At 40.7% G+C, this 19931-nt stretch overlaps 1 protein-coding gene and 1 long non-coding RNA gene across 2 annotated transcripts; both read right to left on the bottom strand.

Moving 5' to 3' along the window:
* Positions 1-1082: 1082 nt before the first annotated feature.
* LOC306985044 lies at positions 1083-2898 on the bottom strand. Its single transcript, XR_013794735.1, has 4 exons — positions 2743-2898; positions 2578-2646; positions 2351-2499; positions 1083-2179 (listed from the first exon to the last, which is right to left on the bottom strand). It is a non-coding gene; the product is annotated as an uncharacterized lncRNA (long non-coding RNA).
* Positions 2899-13737: 10839 nt separating this feature from the next.
* Positions 13738-19931, bottom strand: LOC306983972 (uncharacterized protein; the record flags this gene model as incomplete). The annotated part of the gene is made up of 12 exons (XM_079584902.1): positions 13738-13912; positions 14433-14592; positions 15463-15665; positions 15814-15867; positions 15989-16054; positions 16933-16992; positions 17085-17150; positions 18429-18503; positions 18688-18744; positions 19190-19335; positions 19496-19589; positions 19739-19931. The coding sequence occupies 12 exons, from the start codon at positions 19929-19931 to the stop codon at positions 13815-13817; spliced, it is 1272 nt and encodes a 423-aa protein (XP_079441028.1). The 3' UTR covers positions 13738-13814.

Below are 19931 nucleotides of genomic sequence, written 5' to 3'. Positions count from 1 at the left end.
CTGTGAAGTAGGGGTACTCTGTGAAGTAGGGGTACTCTGTGAAGTAGGGGTACTCTGTGAAGTAGGGGTACTCTGTGACGCTACTCTGTCACGCCCCTGGCAGCGCCTGGTATAAAAGCATCCATCTGGTTCCGTCAAAACCACTGTAGCGAGTCAGGAGTTGGAATGAAAACGATCAGGATAGCGTATTTTAGCATCTAGTTAGCATAGCATATAGTTATTTAGATTATTTCGTGTAGCTTAGGTAGTTAATTAGCATAGTTGTTAGTGTTGTTAGTATTGTTAGAAGTATAGTTAGTTAGTAGCATAGTATAGCATCAGTTAGGATAGTGTAGATTTTTAGCATTAGCTTTATCTGTGTTTAGTACAGTGGTTAGGATGGTACGTAGGTGTAATGTTGCCGGTTGCAACGGCACTGCTGGACTGCATAACTTTCCACCAGACTTGGAAATTAGCGCCAGTGTTTACATGCACTTGTGTGCCAAACGCTGCTCTTCCTGCATGGACTCCACAACCGCCGGCGCGTTTTGCTGGATATTTTTTTTCACATAGCGGCAAAATATGCTTAACGTAGGTCAATAGTAATAATAATCCACTCAGATACTGGACCCATTCTCTCTTGCGCGGCTGCTTCGCTAGCATCGTCGGATGCCGATCGCGATGCGGGAGTTAATGCGATGCGACACCGCAGTTTGAGCTAGCGGCTCGAATTGATATGGTTTTAGCTCTGTGTCCACAGACAATTCCTCCACTTCAGGGGAAGGTGGGGGAGAAAAGTTCTCGACTTCAAATGGTCGCTCTGTTGCAAAGCTACTTGCGTCACTCCAGTCACTCTCCATCTTAGCGAGTCTGACAGCAGCTGTCAATCACAGCGTCACTGCGGGTCTCAGGTGCACGCCCACTTTTCCAGCATTTTTCAAATATTGCCAGTGGGTGGAGTCAGGCTCTGACCAGGGGTTTAGTTACCCTTTAAAAATCTTAATGTTTCCAAACTTTTGACCGGTACTCTATATGTATTTTGACTATATTGCACTGATTTAGCGCAATGGATTTATAAAATTCAAATAAACTGCATGTCAAGCATTTTGTCTGTCCTTTCCTCCATGTTGTCGCTGATCTCCACTGTGGTTTGCAGTGTGAGATGAGGATGATCCAGTCGCTCAGAGATGTTTGGTTTCCCCACTGACACGGAGAGGAGAGAATAATGGCTGTTCGGTCGGCAGGAGCAATCTAAACACAACTAAAGATTGTGTGCTCGTCTACATTGGGCGATAATCATACTTGTATCTGCACTTTTTCACAAAGACCAACACTGGGAAGTTTAATGTTTATTAAAGGTTTATTTATAAAGAAGAGCCAGGAAAGGGTGAGGATACAGCGTCAGTGCAGGGAGTCTTCAGGATCCACTGAATCCCCTTTGTGCTTCTTGTGTTGAAAGAGAGACAAAGGAGATAAAACCGGGAGAAATTATATAGTGGTATATAATAGTTGATTCCCGCTTTAGCCTATGATCTTTTATTTAAACTTGTGGGGGTTTTTTATCTCACGTATAAACCTCCCTCTCCCTTTACCATCAGTCCAAAAAAGAGCTGAAACATAATATTGACAAGTAATTTGTCAACAGAAACACAATGCCTAAAACACTCCACACGTAAAAAAAAAAAAAAAAGTTTTAAAAAGATTATACAGATAAATAACCTATTCTTTTAGAGCTGCTGTACAGCCGAAATGACCTGTTGGTGGCAGCGTAATATTGTTCAACTACACAGATGCAGAGAAGATCTTGAACAACTAAAGAGAGTTTAATTCATTAGCAACACCGTGCACGAGCGTGAATCCCGCGATATTCGCCTTTGATCTCGTAGGTGTCGGATCCACTGCGAGAAGAGAGATCTGTCCGGTTTGCCTGCACTTTTTTCAGTCCTCCCCTCACTGCAGCTGCCTACTCTCGCATACATTCGAGTCGAGGCGCATCTCAAACAAGCCTAATGTCTAATAAGGGGAGAACTGCCACTCCCAGTAAACTTCCAGCTTCTGAACTGGTTGCAGTTCCACTGGTAGCCAGACCCGCAGTCTTTGTAAAGCTGGCTGCATTGTAGGCGGCTGCATCTAGAGATGGTGTTCGGCTTTCTGTACCTTTGACGGTGTCTCTCTGAAAGTCTTTTCCAATTCACTACACCTGTTCAATTTCAAAACACAATGAAAGTCACAATTCAGACAATAAATGAAAAAAAATGTAACTGCCAAAAGTTTCATGTTAGGGAAATGGAAGAGGGTGAGATTAACCTAGCCTAATTGTTACACCCACAAAAGAAAAACAAGATGGGGCAACCACACTTATTGAACTCACTGAAGCCACCTGAAGAGCGCCTCCTGCTGAAAATGCTCCTGGCTAACAATGTTAAATCTCTGGCATGTCAGAGCCAGCCTCAGGATTGCAGAGCAGCCGTATTCTAGAACTACGAAGACAAGGATCCTCTGGAGAATGTCATCGGGCAACTGTAGATATGAAACCAGATTTAATATAGAGTCATTACAAGCCATTTCATCAACATTAAAGTGATTATGAACACATACCTGCAAAATGTCAGTGGCCACAGCCCCATCCTGTCAAACCATTATCAGCTTTGCAGGGATCATAGGTACCTTAAAAAAAAAGAAGTAAAACATAGAAAAACACAGTTTAAGAAAGAGCTGCACATTTATACATGCTACTTTCACTGCTTTTTACTGAAATATTACCAAAGTGCTGTGTCTCCTTTTCCTAGGGACATGAAAAACAGGCGGCATACTTCCATCCCCCATCTTCCTGCGTAAAATGTGCAAATCTTCGACCTTGTCTGTAATTGACATCGACCAAATATGTTCATGCTTTTCCACTTTGACAGTAGTCAAGTAAAGTCAAGTCACCTTTATTTATATAGCGCTTTTTACAATACAGATTGTATCAAAGCAGCTTCACAGTGATAACATGAAAATAATACAAAAAACAATTTCATCATCATCCACCTTTAAGGCAGATCTATAATATTGTTGAATATTAAATGTCCCCAACTAAGCAAGCCAGAAGGTAAGGCAACAGCGGCAAGGAACCAAAACTCCATCAGTTGACAGAATGGAGGAAAAAAAAACCTTGGGAGAACCCAGGCTCAGTCGGGGGCCAGTTCTCCTCTGACCAATGAGTGAACAGTGTATGATTATGATTCAGGAGCATTACAGGTCAGAAGTTCAGAATGAATCCGAGTATTTGTCCAGTTCCGGTTGGTTGTAGTCGGAGTGGAGAGGAGGAGAGACCGGTTGACACATTGTCTAGCCGTAATGTTGTGGAGAAACTCTTTTTTCCATCTACTCCAAAACTGTTTAGTAAGGTACTGCACCCGTCTCCATCTCTTTCTCCCGTAGAGGTCTTCTCTTTCCTGGAACTTTTACTGGTGGTGGTAGGACTGTGGTGGCTTTCATGGTAATCAGATGGTTAGGTGTGAGCAGTTCTAAGCTCTCAGGGTCGTTCAGGTTATCCACTGTAAGGGGGCGACTGTTGACTACTGCCATGGCTTCATAAAATTAAGTGCGCAGTGAAGCATCGTTGAGGCTGCCTGATGAGAGGGAAACTGTAGCATTAAAAACACTCCGTACAGTTTTGTTTTGACGCTCCCATACACCACCTGCATGACTGGAATGAGGGGGATTCATTACAAAATCACACTGTTTATCTGCAAGGAAAGCAGTGAGCCTTTCTGGGTCAAGTTGCAAAATCCATACCACAATACACAAACGGTGGGGAAGGCTCTACACGTTCTGTGGGAAGATCACTCATCCGCTGGCCTTCCACAGGTTTTCTCAACCTTCTACAAGGTACACAGTTGCGAATGTAAGATGTGACCGCTCTGTTTATTCCAGGTATCCAATAGCCGGAAGATCTGATTGCATTAATTGTGAAACCCTTTCCTTGATGCTTTACACTTTCATGATAGTGTGCAATAATCAACTTTGTTACATGATGATCTTTAGGAAGGATCAGTGGGTGCTTGAATGAGTGAGTGCATGATGAGTGGCTAAGTCTTCCTCCCACCTTGATCATACCATCCATATCTATGAAGGCGTCCAGGCGATGAAGTTTATTATAACCTGGAAGTTGTTTTTCTTGACTCAGGACTTCCATTTCTTTCTGATATAGGCCTACTTGTTTTTGAACTCCTTTTAGAATCAAGCCTTTTGCATGTTCTTGTTCACCTACAGAAGCTGGCGAATTATTTTTATCCTTCTTAATCCGTCTCACAAGGCGTGCAATGGCTTTGACAGCATTAGACCAATATGAGAACTTGACAAATGGTCAAAAAGATCTTTACTTTCTGTGGTTTCTGTTTGAAACGTCTGAATCTTTTTAACTTCTGGGTCTCCTACTGGAAGCTCCGGTACAACGTTTGAGGTCTCTATCTCTTTCTTCCACAGGAATGAAGGACCCAAGAACAAGTTGGATGAGAGCAATTCATTTATTGGTCTTCCTCTTGAAGCATTTTCTGCTGGGTTATCATCCGTTGGGACGTACAGCCATTGTTTGGGTGCTGTGCTTTGGCATATTTTTTGGACTCTGTTGGATACAAACGTATGAAAACGACGGGCGTCGTTATTGATGTAACCCAAGACCACCTTAGAGTCAGTCCAAAATAATTCATTGACATTGGTGAGGTCAAGCTCTTCTCTGAGCATATTGCTCATTTTAACTGATACAACTGCTGCCGTCAACTCTAAGAGCTTGGAATTGTAGCAATCTTTACTGGAGTCTTTACGGGTTGCTTTGCCAATGAGGAAAGTGCAATGAATTTCATCCATCTCATTGATTACTCTCAGATAAGAACACTGACCATAACCACGGGTACTTGCATCAGAGAAATGATGTATTTCCGTTTTTACAATTTTACCGAAATCAGCAGGCAAAGTAACATTGTGGTATGTCCACCTTTTCCAGATTGACAAAGTCATTCTGCCATTTCTCCCACCACGGGCTAAGAGCAAGGGGAAGTGGATCATCCCAGCCTGTACCTTGGCGACACATTTCTTGTAGGATCCTCTTACCATTGAGAACATAGGGAGCTACAAAGCCTAAAGGGTCATATATGGAGGCAACCGTTGACAATATTATGTTGTAGGTTGACCTTTCAGTGTGATATGGAATTGGAAGCTATCACTCTGTATGTTCCAATGAATTCCCAGCACTCTTTCAAGTGGCATGTCATTGAAGATAAGATCCTTGGTTTCAAAGTTTACAGCACGTTCTGATGCTGGTATGCTCTGCAGAACAGTGTTGTCATTTGACACAAACTTGTGAAGTCGAAGACCTCCCTTTATGCACAACTCCTGTGCTTCCTTTGCCAGCTGAATGGCCTTTTCCACCGCCTCTACACTTGTGACTCCATCATCAACATAGAAGTATCTTAAAGGGGTCATGACATGTTTTGTTTTATTTTATTATTATGTTCCCTTAGGTGCAAATATAGTATTACTATAGTTTTTTTTTACAAAAAACTTTTAAAATGTAGTGATTTATGACCTTTTCCCACCCTGTTTCTCATCCTCTGATTCAAACAGTCTGTTTTGGGGGTGTTTCCCCTTTAAGAGTTCAGTGTTAACGCCCACTGTTATGATTGGCTAACGTCAGTGCCTATGCATCAATTATTAACGCCCCTAGCCAGAACCTGTGCGGATTCAGCGTATTTAAAAAGTAGTTTAAAGTTTTAAACACATTACTTACAGTTTGCGTCGTCGTTGTTGAGCCCAGAATAGTCGGCAAGGACTTATCTTTGAGCAACAGTTTTCTGGCAAAACCAGCATCATTTTGGGATTTGTTCTCAAAACAGTCATCCTTCAAATGTATATAACAAACGCTTAAACTAACACTGCCGTGACTGAGACGTCCGCAAAAAATAAAGTGCATCCATTTTTCTCTGACGACTGGATCTTTCGCAGCGTATTCAAAGATGTTGTTTGTCCACAGCCAGGAACAGCACATCTGCGGCATCGTAATTTCCCTGTACACAGACCCACTCGCTGTCCGTCGACTGGACACTTGTGAGGCGCGCAGCGCGCGGGCGCGACAATGATACGAAATGAGCGTAGTTGTCTTGCGCTTTAAGCGTAGTTGTCTTGTGCTGGAGGCGGTCATATGCAAACGCTAGTACGTCACTTCGTACCGTGACGTCACTTCTTACCATGGATCCAAAACGAGCTGTATTTAGAGCTTGATTAAATAAATGATTCGTTTATAATGGAGAGGAAGTCTTAAGCTATGAAACTTGCAGGACGTTTTAATGGTACAAAGACCTCTTATATACTAAAAGATCAAGGCAAATTTGGTTTCTCATGTCATGACCCCTTTAAGATGAACTGAGCAATGAGTAATGAGTGTGATTGACTATGCTCACTGACTAGATATCTCAGTCCATAGTTTGAGCAACCAGGCGAAGAAACCGCACCGAAAAGATGCACTTTCATTCGGTAATCTTGAAGCAATTAATTTGTGTCTTCGTTTTTCCACCATAAGAAGCGCAGGTAATCTCGGTCATTTTCCTGGACATGAAACTGGTGAAACATTTTTTCGATGTCACAGATTATAGCTATAGGATGCCTTCTGAACCTAACAAGGACTCCGGATAAATTGTTTATCATGTCTGGTCCTGGTAACAAATGTTCATTGAGACTTGTGAGACTTTGAATTTTGCGGAACAATCAAAATTTTCTCGTTTCTACAGAATTTCTTGTTCAAATGATTGAGTCTGACCTTGGCAAGCTCTCTGTTATCAGGCAAGTATGGCCGTTGTTTGAACGGAAGAGGCATTTCATAATGTCCTTGAGCTTTTTTCTTAATACCTTCTTTGAGTTTGTCTAGGAACACAATATCATCCTGAGAAATTGTCTTTTCGTCTGCTGTGACATCCTTAAATCCGAAACGAGTACACGGATGCCAGCATCCATAGGTGTCAAAGCTGGAATCTCCTTTGTGGCTATTCTGTGACAAAGACTGACTGATGTTGATCCGTTGATACCTGGTGTGGAGCAGCCCACAACACTCCATCCTAAGTCAGTTAGAATAGCATAAGGTTCATCATCTTTACCTAGTATGACTTGCCTGGGAGCTAGCACTCTGTGGCAGTTGTAGCCAATAAGTAAACCTACTTCACAGCTGAGAAGAGTCTGTGATTACCTTCAAGTGACTCCAGTTCTTTGCCGTTTCCTGCGTTGGAATGTGATCACGATTGACAGGAATACACTCTTTTTTATATACGGGAGGCAGATTGATATGTACTGATGAATTATACCCTCTCACACGAAGATCAGACGCTCTTTTACTTTTAATTATCATATTTAATCCCATCATGGTGGTAAGTTTTATTGGCTGAGTAGGGTTGGGCATCGAGAACCGGTTCCAACTTGTAACCGTTTAAAAAATAACGATGCCATTGGAATCGTTTAGAGAAAAAAAAATTCGATTCCGATCATCGGTTCCGCGCAAGTTTTGGTTTCCATAGTGGATTAGTGGCCACCGGATTTTTCGAAAGTGCTTGCCGCGCCCGCTTGTTCTGTTGCAGCCTTGGAGCACGGTACGCGGCGCTCAAAAGTGTGGCTTTATTTCACTTTAAAAAAGCCTGAGTCGGCACTCCACAGTGCAACACTTGACAAACTGCATGGTGTACAAATTAACAAGGAGTGTCCAGTGGCGTAACTTTGTTTTAAAAAGTGGGTGGGACAGGTGGGGTGGGGGTTGGTAATACAATGCTAAATCACATATATGTACAATAACATTAAGTCCAACAATCGATTTAAATAGTACATGGGGTTTAAGTTGTCGTTTAATGAGATGTAATACATGTTGTCAGTGCCAATAATTATTGTATGAATAAATGCATAAATCCGCTGCACTTATTTAACGTGTACCTTAATGGTCCAGTGGTAGAACTTTCGTCAAGCGTCTCAGATGTTCTGGGTTCTAAACCGCACTCGTATAGTTATTTTTTTCTCATCAAAACCGATTATGCACGTCATCAGTGGTTGTATATCAAGCAGGGACACGTTTGTGTGCATTATATTTTGTGATTTGACCGGAACGAATAGAGAGTCTCCTCAACGAATTGAAGCGCGCGTCCGAGTGAAGACAGTGCGGTGTGCGCGAGCCAGAAGAGAAAACACTGTATCCGCGCCAATGATCGCACATTTCAGTGCTAGATCGTCTCTTATTTATCAAACGAACGACATGAATGCTCTGCTAGTTAACTGGAGATGTTTTATTTATATGTATTGGAACATTCGGATCAAAATAAAATGACTCCGCCCCTCAAAGAATCGGAATCGAGAATCGAAAAGAACCGAAATCGAAAGGAAGAATCGGAATCGGAATCAGAATCGTTCAAATCAAAACGATGCCCAACCCTATGGCTGAGTATCCACTTGCAGTGCATTACTCACTTCTTTATCAATGAAAGTGGTGTCTAACAAAGCATAGACAAGCTGTTCATTGGATGGATTTTTGATGGACGACACCCATGCAGGTACAATCATGGATGTAATGACTGAACGACCTTCTCTTGTGATGTTAAGCGACATGGCATCTATAATCTCACTCTCATGTGTAAGCTCATTGCTTACCGTTGGTTGCTTTCTGTTTCCGTTATTCTCATAGTTGTAATCATGAAGACATGTGGGATGTCGCAGTTTGCACACATCACACGTGTGGCGACGCCAACAATCCTTAGCACAGTGACCTGGTTTCAGACACCCAAAACAGAGTTTGTTGTCTTTGACATAGGACCTTCTGTCTTTCAGAGACTTTACCATGAATTCTGGGCACTTACAGAGTTGATGGCTGTCATCTTGACACAAAATGCATGGTGTTTTTAACTGTCCTTTAGCCATTGTCTGTTTATCACGGTTTACTGTTGTTTGTGTTTTGAAGACAATTGCCTCGTTTCTTTTGGTTTCATTTGAGATTCTTCTCTCATGAGGTGACTCGCGTGAATGAAGTGCATGTAGAGAAGTTATAGGATTACACACTATTTCTGCTTCAGTTGACATGAATTTTACAAAGTCTTGAAAGCTTGGAAATTCCTTGCCGTCAATAAGTGATGTTGTGACTTGGCGGTTCCACCTGGAGGCTGCCCAGTCAGGAAGTTTCTGTACCAGCTTTTGATTCTCTTCACAGTCGTTTAATATTTCCAGGCCTTTAACATGAGGTATAGCTTGCAGGCAGGCATTTAAGAAATCTGAAAATGTTCTCAGGCCTTCTGCATCTTTGGATGGTATTCTTGGCCACTTTGACAGCTTTTCACAGAATGCTCTTTGAATGACAAATGGCTGCCCGTATCTTTGGTTAAGCTTGTTCCAAGCATCTTTGTACGCTTCTTCATCATTACGATAAAAGGTGCCTTCAAGATATTTGTGCGCTGAGCCACTGACATACTTTTTCAAATAGAGTTTATAAGTGACATAAATGAGGCTTTCCAGTCCACAAACTGAATTGGGTCTCCATTGAACACTGAAGGCTCAGGTATGGGTAACCTGTTGATGGCTATGCTGTCTGAACTGCCTGAGCAAGATGCGACACTTCACTAAGAGATGTTGACTGGACTACATTGTATTGTTGTTGTGTCGTTGGGAAAATTTTGTTTTTCCGACTTTCACGTTCATTCTGTATAGACCGACTCTTTGTCTCCTGCTTTATTCCTTCATCATATGATTTTACTCTGGCCCGACCAACCTCTAAATCCTTTTCTATCTGCAGCTGTTCTAATTCAAACCTTTGTGTTTCTAGCTCTTGCCTGAGCTGCTCTTCTAGAGTTCTTATTTTTTCCTTTTGTTGTCTTTCCCTTTGCAATATCTTGTATTCAGCCTCTTTCGCAGCCAGCTCTGCCGCCGCATCTGCTCGCTTGCTTGACGTACAAGAAGATCTAGAATGGTTGCTGACTGTTTGTGAAGCACTGGAACCATATATGGAACGAGCATAACTATGAGCTAAAAGTTTATGTAGACGGCCCTTTTCCTGTTCTGCATCAAACTCGCCATCTACTGTTGTCAACCTTTCCAGCACAATTTTGACGATGTCATTGGTCACGGCTTCACATGCATCAATTTTACGTCTTAAATCAGCAGCTGGTGTGATATGTTGGCTTATTTCACTAAAGATTTTTATGATACAGTTCCTTTTATCATCAAGAGAGTCAGCAATGTCAGCAAGCTGCTTATCAGAGATGTCTGATTTTAAGTCATGTCTTGCTTTACGAGCATCTAACTTCCATTGGTCATACCCATAACCTTCTTTCTTTCTTACAGCACTTATCTTTCTGGTAAGCAAGCATTCTCTCAGTAGGAATATGTGGACGGTCGAGGGAGTTCTGCACTGTCTTGTACATGACACTGAAGTTCAGATGTATTTTTATCTTTACATTTAACTGCTTTTCCATCCTTTTCCTTTTTACCTTCTGATTCCATCTGCAGCAGGCTTTCAGATTCTGGATCGTCAGTATCAATTTCCATAGCCAACTCACTTTTATGGCGTTCCAACTCTTTAGACCATAACGCTGATTCCATCGTGTTGCAATCCGTTAATGATCGTCACGTTGCTCCCATGAACAAGCACATGCAGCGGGAATGTGAACCTAGTCCGTCTTGTTTGATGCTTGATCACTTTGTGTCCATTCGCGCGTCAAGAGCGAAATTGCCGCGTGCAAAAACATAAATTTGACGCGAAATTTACGCGCATCACGCGCGCCAGAGGCGAAAGTTTCAAAAGTTTCGAAACCCGTTGGCGGCCATCTTTTTACAAGATGTGTGATGTTGATAGATCATTTATCGAGAGAGTCACCGCTCTGTATTTGCTCTGGAGAGCAGAACAGCGGCGTAGGGATCATCGTCGCCGTATTTGGGTCCACCAGACCCTTCGGAGGGGAACCCAGTTTGGCGAGTTTCACCATTTGCTCCAGGAGCTGTGCATGGATGACAGCCGCTTTCAGCAGTACTTCCGCCTGTCTCGCACCCAGTTTGATGACCTGCTGTCCCGCATCGGAGCGAGGATCACCCTCCAGGACACCAACAACAGGCGCTCTATCCCAGCTGCGGAGCGCCTGTCCATCTGTCGTCGGTTAGTAAATGTATATGATACTTTAAATACAGTATATTCAATATGCTAACATATGCTATGCTATCAATGTTTTTTTAAACTGTGGTACGGATACCACTGTTGGTGCTCTTTCTAGTGATACTCAGTTAACTATAACCTAACGTTAGACATTAACCTAGAAATTAAATATCTATATCTGTAAGCAATAGTGCTTGATTATTGGCATTTTAATATACCATAAACCATTTAATAGTATACCTGTTGATTGTATAGTTGAATATATAACTACAAGTGTACTTGTAATAATATTTATAACAATGTTTTCTAGGTTTCTTGCCACTGGGGACTCATTCAGGACGATAGCGTCCAGCTACAGGGTTGGTGTCTCTGTCACCGGGTGAACAAACCTGGAACAAAAAAATGCGACTCGTTGCCAGGGGGAGAGATGCCGGTGTTACACCGGGCCGGCTCTGGGTATACCCATCATGGCTGACGACTATAATGAGCGCCAATGATCTGAAGCCAATGAATAGCGCTTCATTGAAGCACATGCCCGGGAAAAAAAAAGGAGTATAAAGAGAGGGGCTTGAAGCACAGGAGGGAGAAAATGTTCTGGCAGCAGTAAAGCTCGGTACGAGTGTTTGAGTGGGTTGCAGCAGCGACAGTGAGCGGCGGCAAGTGCAGAAAAGCTGAGGTTTGATGTCTGATTGGTGTTCCATGTTGGGTCCCCCGAGGCATGCTCATTAAGTGAGTCTTTGAAGAAACCATGAACAGCAACGCAACGAAGTAAGTGAGAAAAATTGCACGGAGAAAGAAGGAGAGTGACTTGCAGAACAGAGAGATTGGAAACCCGCTGTATGATTCATGTGATTCACCGAGGAAAAGTTAAGTGCACCCTTTTATGATTCACCTTTCTGAGAAAACCACATGTGAAGATTTGCCATCACCAGTGTACGACTAACCTGTGTTTGTGGGCAGTGTGTGTTATCCTGTTGACGGCGAAGAACAGTAACTGTAACGGCTGGGAAGATCGCTGAATCCATGTCCATATTCTGAAAACCATTAATTCTTGGATCATCCACCCTATGAAGAGAAGAGAAACGAGTTGATTAATCGCTGTGAAGATAGAGTGAGTTTGCAGTGTCCGAAAGAGTGAAACAAACACGTGAAGATTTACAAGAGTGATTTATGCACAAGTGTGGTGAGATCAAACAACTGTGTTCTCTCTGAGTCTCTGATGGATGAAATTGACCCATAACTGTGAAGATTCTTTCAAACTGATCTGTCCCCTCAGCTGTGTCCAGGTCCCTAAGATTGTGTGCATGGTGCGGAGGAGAAAAACTCAACGCACCTCAATTGCCACAGTTCACGAGCACTGTATGCCACCAAAGAAAGTCCAGTCTCATTATTTCTCCCAACGACGCCGTTAGGGATGGGAATCGAGAACCGATTCTTCTTCAGAACCGGTGCCCAGTGAATCAATTCCTTGGAACCGTTAGCATGCTTGCGTATCGATTCCGCTTATCGGTTCCGCTCGTTGCAAATGTGTCATGACGTCACACACGCGCTGCATTGTTTTGATTCAGAACGCGGCAAACATGGCAGAGGCAGAAGTTCGACGCAGAAGTATAATGAGACCTTTAACGGGACGCCATGTTGCTTTCCGACCAGCCATCGCGTGTCGTCTCACACACATTCACTCGCACACATACATACGCACTCACTCACCCAGATAGCACACGCACGTCGCGCAGACATCTGTGTGACGTCGTCGTTTTCATCTGGAAGACGTTTATATTAGGGCGTGTGCTCATATGCTTTACGTCGCCGAGACGTCCTTGCCAGCTGTTAGAACGACGTCTAGGCTATGTAAATAAGACGTAAATAATTTAGAACGTCGGCAATCCGCTCTTTTAAAGATGTTCATCAGATGTTCATACATCTCCAAGACATCTGATTTATGTAGACCAGACATCGTTTAAAATAAATAATTCCTTCCATTAACAAAATTCCCATAAAACGCAGCCGCTACAAATGGTCACGCGCTGTACGAGAACAAACACAACTTCAGCAGGCGTGTACCACGTTAAACACTGCAAACAAAACAATGTTTCCTAGCAACGGCAAACCGCGCTAAAATCTAATGAGAAAACATAGCACTTACAATCTGCTGTCCTCTTCTGTTACTCGACTGCTTCTTCTAAAAAGTACTTGCAAACACGGTAAATATGTACTTTTACCTGGCTTTGGACAATACTCTTCCTGCGTGAGTCTACATTAAACCATGTGCTGCTGATGCCGCGTGGAGAAGACGTGCTGACGAGTTGTGAGGAAAAATTAGCTTGAGGTATGTATAAAACAAATATATTTTAATACTATTTGTGTGACGTTTGTGGTCGGTTATATCTTTAAAATTACGTTATGTTGATTGGGTTAGATATATCATATATGATAATCACCTGTTAGTTATAGCAAGTTGTTTTGTGCACGTGAAGTAACCATGCACGCTTTCCTGAACCTAGAATAAAACACGCATTTGCTGTCGTTTTTAGAAATACATTTATTACTAATAGACAACATATTTACAATTAATCATATTCATTACCACTTTTAATTAATTATAAAAGGCCACATTAACAGAACGCCATATTAACATATAAGGATATTCAAATAAAACAATACACTCTAATACACATATGAACAACATAAATTACACTCTCCCTGGGGCCAAGCGTAGGAAATCTTTGATGTATTTCTCTGCCTCTGCTTCCGTTGGAGACAACAGGACGGGATTCCTCATGGCTGAAGCTGCATAAAATAATAATAATAAACTTTAATTTTTTTATCCGAATAAATTGGTCAAATATATCAAACATGCAGAGAGTTCAGATGCGTCAATCTCTTCCTGAGTGGGTCAACGTAAAACTGCAGTTGCTGACGCGTGGAGAATGTGTCCTGACGAGTTGTGAGGAAAGATTGACATTTATTTTATATACTAATTGCGTTTGTGATCGGTTATGTAAAAACTTTGAAATTACGTTATGTTGATTGAAATCACCTGTTAGGTAACTATAGTGAGCACGTTGTTTCGTGTACGTTTCTGTGGTTGGCCAAGACTTATTTAACTGAACGTTTAAACCTCATTTAAGTTCTTAACAAGCTATTATATTTGCTAACTATATTTGCAAACGGAACGTTGCTGTTGGTATTACCACATGTTTGATTATTACCTCATATGAACATGTTAACAAGTACTTGTAACCTACCTCTACCTGACTAACTTCCCGCCATCAAATCTAATGCATATCTGTACAACATTTGAACTTGCCTATTAAGAGTGAGCCGGTGTTCGATGACTTTATCCCCCGCTTGTCTCCTCTCCCGCACCAGTTCAGTTCCCGGGCGACGTTCGTGGTGAAGACCTTGAAGCAGATTCTCCACACGGTCTTCTTCATTGTTGGCCCGCCACTGATGGATAATCTGCTCACCTTCAACAGGTACATTTTAAGTAATATTTTAGCATATAGAGGTCCTCTTCTGTACTTTTATTTGTATCCGTCAAAATTTTGGAATAATTATTATTTTGTAATGTTTTTGAAAGTCTGTTCATTGACTTGATTCAAATTTTCTATTTTGAAAAGCAATTCCTGCTTTGCAAAGCTGAATTTTCAGCAGCACTTGATCCTTCAGAAATCATTATAATATGCTGATTTGCTGCTCAATAAACCTTTCTGATTATTATCAATGTTGAAAACAGTTGTGCTGATTCATAGTTTTGTGGAAACTGTGATAAACTACCATTCAAAAGTTTAGGGTAAGTAACCATTTTAATCAGCAATGTTAAATGACAAACACATTTCATTACGTTTATTTCAAATACATTTTGTTCATTTGAACTTTCATTTGAATTTTCTGTTCATTAAATAATGAACTGTTCATCAAATAATCCTAAAAACAGGATAACTGTTTCCTCAAAAATATGAAGCAGCAAAAACTATTTTAACATTGATAATAATAAGAACCATTATCAATAATTGAGCACCAATAATAATGGCTATTAACCAATGAGAAAAACAGAATATTAGAATATAATGTAACACTGGACTAATGATGCTGAAAATGTAGTTTTTTGACAATATATTAAAATGGAAAGGTTTAATCATATTTAACTGTTACTGTTTTCACTGTATTTCTGATCAAATAAATTGCAGCCTTGCTGAGCAGAAGAACGAGCACAACTCGTTTTTTTTAGTTTTTTTTTTACAAAATCTTGATAATTTCAGACTTTTGACAAGCGTGTAAACATGCACAGTACATTTCATTAGTAGTTGTAGGTTGAAAATTCAGTTGATTCTTACCATTCTCTGCATAAACCCCCTGTCAACTAAACTTTGTTCCAGCCGGTCTAGGTCTTCAATAGATGCGATTGGAAAGACGTCATCCTCTTCGTCATTCTGCATCTGCGGTAGAATGCGCCTGTTTCCCACTAGAGACTGGACAAGTGAAGTCAGGTGGTTGATCTTCATGTCCATTTTTTCTAGTGTTTCCAGAATTGCCCTAGCTGCAATACAGAAGATCATTTAAATCGATAAATGACTTACGTGGTACAATACTCAAGACTGGATTTTGGTAAACACTTAAATGCTGCTGATGATTTTCATAACAGCATAAAACAATATATATAAAAATATAATTTGTAGGAAACATACTCTCCTCTCTTCCTTGGTGGTTCCCTGAAGGTCTCAGGACAGAAAAGGTTTGCACTATTGTTTGAACAGATAATGTAATTATATGTATTTGTGTGTGTGTGTGTATATATATTAGATTGTCTTTAAATGTTGTGAATGTGTTTGATTTCCTCATGTCTAATTAATGCTCTTTTACCTGTGTTCGGTGGATCAACACTCCAGCCGGCACCATGATGATCTGCCTGAGAGACGCCCACTTGAGCTGAGGAAGGTGGAGTAGGTAAGATTCGCTTGTTACCAACACAAGTTAACACACACTAAAATATAAAACCGAAAACCATAAAACTGATTTTTGTTCACTTCTTATAAGAACAGTATGGTTAATTTATTCATTATTACACAGGCATTACCAACAATCTCCAATCAGTACATCAGTGCTCTTTTGAGTACAGTTCTAATATTTCCAAATTTGAGTGTGACTATTCCTGGCACCCCCTGCAGCTGAGTCTGCTGCAGAAGTCACTTGATTCGGTCAAATCCATTTGAAAAAAGTATAATCTTTATACTTTTGCCTGGCTCCTCACTGCTGACTGCGCACGCACCTCCCAAAATCGTTTCTACTTGACATACTCTCTATTGTACAAATCTTTGAAATGACAGGGGGTGACTAGGAGTAGTTGCTCTCCAAAATAGGGATACATTGATATGAAAATTTTGTCCGAAACCGATAACCATTAATTCTTTATATCTGAAAGCCGATAACGATATATTGGACGATAAATATAAATCCAAAATTTGATATACTTAGAGAGCCTAATTACAAAAAAAAAATGCTCTTCATTAAAAGCTTTGTCCCAAACACAACATAAATCAAACATATACAGTACAGAAGCTTAGTTTGAACCAGTGTAAGATTCCTTCAAATTAATTTTACACTCATATGGCCAACAAAAAATTTACAACACTTCAGAAATCCAATCAGTTATCCAGATACAGTGGCCACTTAATGTGAACAAATGTAAATGTGCCATATGATCCAATCTGCGTGATCGGATCACTGTGAAAGCATGTTAATGCCAAGTGTAAACGCAGCCTGTGTCAGTTATTTGTTGTTTTTATTTATTTTTCATTATTTCTTACTCTGTGATCTTCCTTGGTGGTCACAATCACCTGAGGGTCTCAGGACAGAGAATGTGTGCTCTATGGAGTGGAAAAGATCATGAACAGGTTTAGATTTTGTGCTGTGAATAAGATTTTTTCTCCCTTTTCTATTGTAATTAATGCTCTTTTACCTGTGTTCGGTGGATCAACACCCCAGCCGGCTCCATGATGCTCTGCCTGAGAGACGCCCACTTGAGCTGAGGAAGGTGGAGTAGGTAAGATTAGCTTGTTTCCAACATAAGTTAACACAACCTAAAATGTGTAAATGTGTAGTTAATTTAAATATCAGAAAATAATAAAACACTGGAGTTGGACAATGATGGAGAGATTCAAAAAGAAGTGACATGTAAAGCAACAGGACTTTTCTGAATGGTCAGTTGATGAGTTTATGTTGCCGATGTGGAGTTAACTATCTTCAATTAGCATATTCTGTCATGATAATCTATAAATCGGTTGTGTGGGAACTGTTGTGAGATGCCTACAGAGTGACATGCTATTGCATTTGTGTTACGTACTGTATTGCATGTGAAAAGACGAATGCGACAGCTTGAGCAGACTCACAAATGTGCTCGACTACAACAACTCTTCCTATTCTCAACATGGACTGTGTGTTCCCGGGGTCAGGGTTTATGTCATTTTTAGGGTTAGTAATGTCACTAACCCAGGAGGGAGCTTGTGTAGTCCCTACCAGCCGTTTTTTACAAGCCTGTCTTGTTTCCTCCTACTTATTGTAATAAATGCTTTTACCTTGTGTGTTCGGTGGATCAACACCCCAGCCGGCTCAATGATGCTCTGCCTGAGAGATGCCCACTGGAGCTGAGGAAGGTAGAGTAGGTAAGATTCACTTGTTAAATTTGTAAAATAACACACTAAGGCCTGCTTCACACTCAGCGGGACACATTCATTTCAGCATCTATCTTAACAAGGGTGGATTATGTTGAGTCGTCCCAGTGCCTTAAATCTGGCTACATTTGTCCAAAAATCATTTTGCAGTTATTTTAAAGTGCATTTCAATTGCAATCTGAACTGTGATCTGTTAACTGACTCTATTTGGGTAAGGGGTGTCAAATTGTAAAATTTACTTAAGTGAATTTATGTGCAGTAATCTTACTCCGTGTTCTTCCTTGGTTGTCCCCTGATGTTCTCAGGACAGAAATTGTGTGCTCTATGGATTGAACAAAAATATGATGTTATTTAGTTTTATATTGCATTTAAATTCTGTGAATGTGTTTCTGATTTACTCATCGCTGATTATGCTCTTGTACCTTGTGTGTTCGGTGGATCAACACTCCAGCCGTCTCCGTAATGCTCTGCCTCAGACACACACACTGGAGCTGAGAAAGGTGGAATGGGTAGGCTGCACTTGTAACATGTGTAATTGTGACAGGGCATTACCCCATAACTTAAAAACTTCAAAAAAGCATTTTCATTTGAGCATACCCAACAGCCAGATACAACTACCGGTAATAATGTACCTTGAAAGCTGGAGAGACTCTCACACCAGGTCTGCTGTTGCTCTTCCGTTTCCCTTTGTTGCTGATTGACAAATACTGTTGACAGTTTATTTGGTCATTAGCAATGTTCATTTTGATATATTTGTGCAGCTGCATGTTTCAACAATTACATAGTTCCAAGGAACAGGATGAAGAACCGCTGACATAGTTGTATCTTTGAGTAATCATTGTAGATTTGGATAAAAATTTAAATAAGATAAAAGAGAAACTTAAGACTTACAGTTGCTTAAATGGTTTACAGCTTTGCTCTGGAAAACCTCAGTTTGCACAACAGGACCTAATAATAAGGACATTTCGTTTATTTTAATCTGGCTGTTATGCACTTTTAATCTTACTTATTTCATCAATCATCAAATCAACCAAATTTCAGAAAATAAAAAAATAGTATAATATTGAATGTCATGGATGAATTTTTTTGGAACTGTCACCATTGACACATGCAGCAAAGATCACTGAAGTCAACAGATTTTTACTAATAGACTACCAATCTCTCTGTAAAAATAAAATAACGATGCTGCTATCTTTCTAAACGCCCTGTGTTTTGGCTCCAAATATCAGGTCAAAATCGTAATTTTAACCCCCCTACCCCCACACACCCTCTGCAGAATCGTATATATATATATATATTTTTTTACCTTTGGTTGAGTCGACATGGAAAGTGTATTGTTATTCATAGCATTCATTTCATTAACATTAAAAAAATGTAAGTTATTTTCTATTACCTTTTTTTTTGGTGCGTTTAGGAAGTGCTGGAGGTTTAGGTGCTGGAGGAACACTTTCTTTGCCTGCAGTTTTTTTTTTTTTAAGGGGTGGTGGTTCTGGTGCCTCATCATCTGATGAGTAGATGAGATCAGAGCATGTTTTCTTTCTAGAGAAACAAAGAAAAAGTACAATTGGATGCTCTTCACTGTATAAAGTCAAAGCTACGTAAATATGCTGAATGGTCAGAAAGCTCAGAGATTTCCTCAAAAATACCTTAATTATTGGATTTCCATGTGTTAAACCATTTATTTTGTCTTGTTACTTACTTGGGAATCCTTTTTCTGGCAATTTCAGGTTCTGAATTTATGTCAGATGTGTAGCTGGCTGCCTTCCAATTTTTGGCCACATTTTGAAAAGATGCTGACAAATGAAATACAGTTTTGGAGCTTTTACATGTTGTTTATTAGAGCTATGTGAGATCACATTGTACAGTATAGAACAAAAAATGAAATGAAATACAGGTATGCTGGGCAAGATCATGTTTAATTTACAGTATAATTTGCTCTTACCTGACTCATGCAGGATTCTGGTTCTGTGACGGGTCCACCCTTTCTCTGGCTGTGGTTCCTCCATGGTTCTGACGCTCTTCAACACCCTGTCAAGGTCTTTGTATGGAGGCCACCAGGAGTAGCCGTCTGCGTACCATGACTTGGCAATTGGTCCAGTTGTACCTTCTCCCTCAAACTCCACTATTAGGTACAT

Source organism: Phoxinus phoxinus (assembly GCF_949152265.1).
Source record: "Phoxinus phoxinus genome assembly, chromosome: 17".
NCBI lineage: Eukaryota > Metazoa > Chordata > Actinopteri > Cypriniformes > Leuciscidae > Phoxinus > Phoxinus phoxinus.
This window is presented reverse-complemented; position numbering and strand designations above follow the sequence as displayed.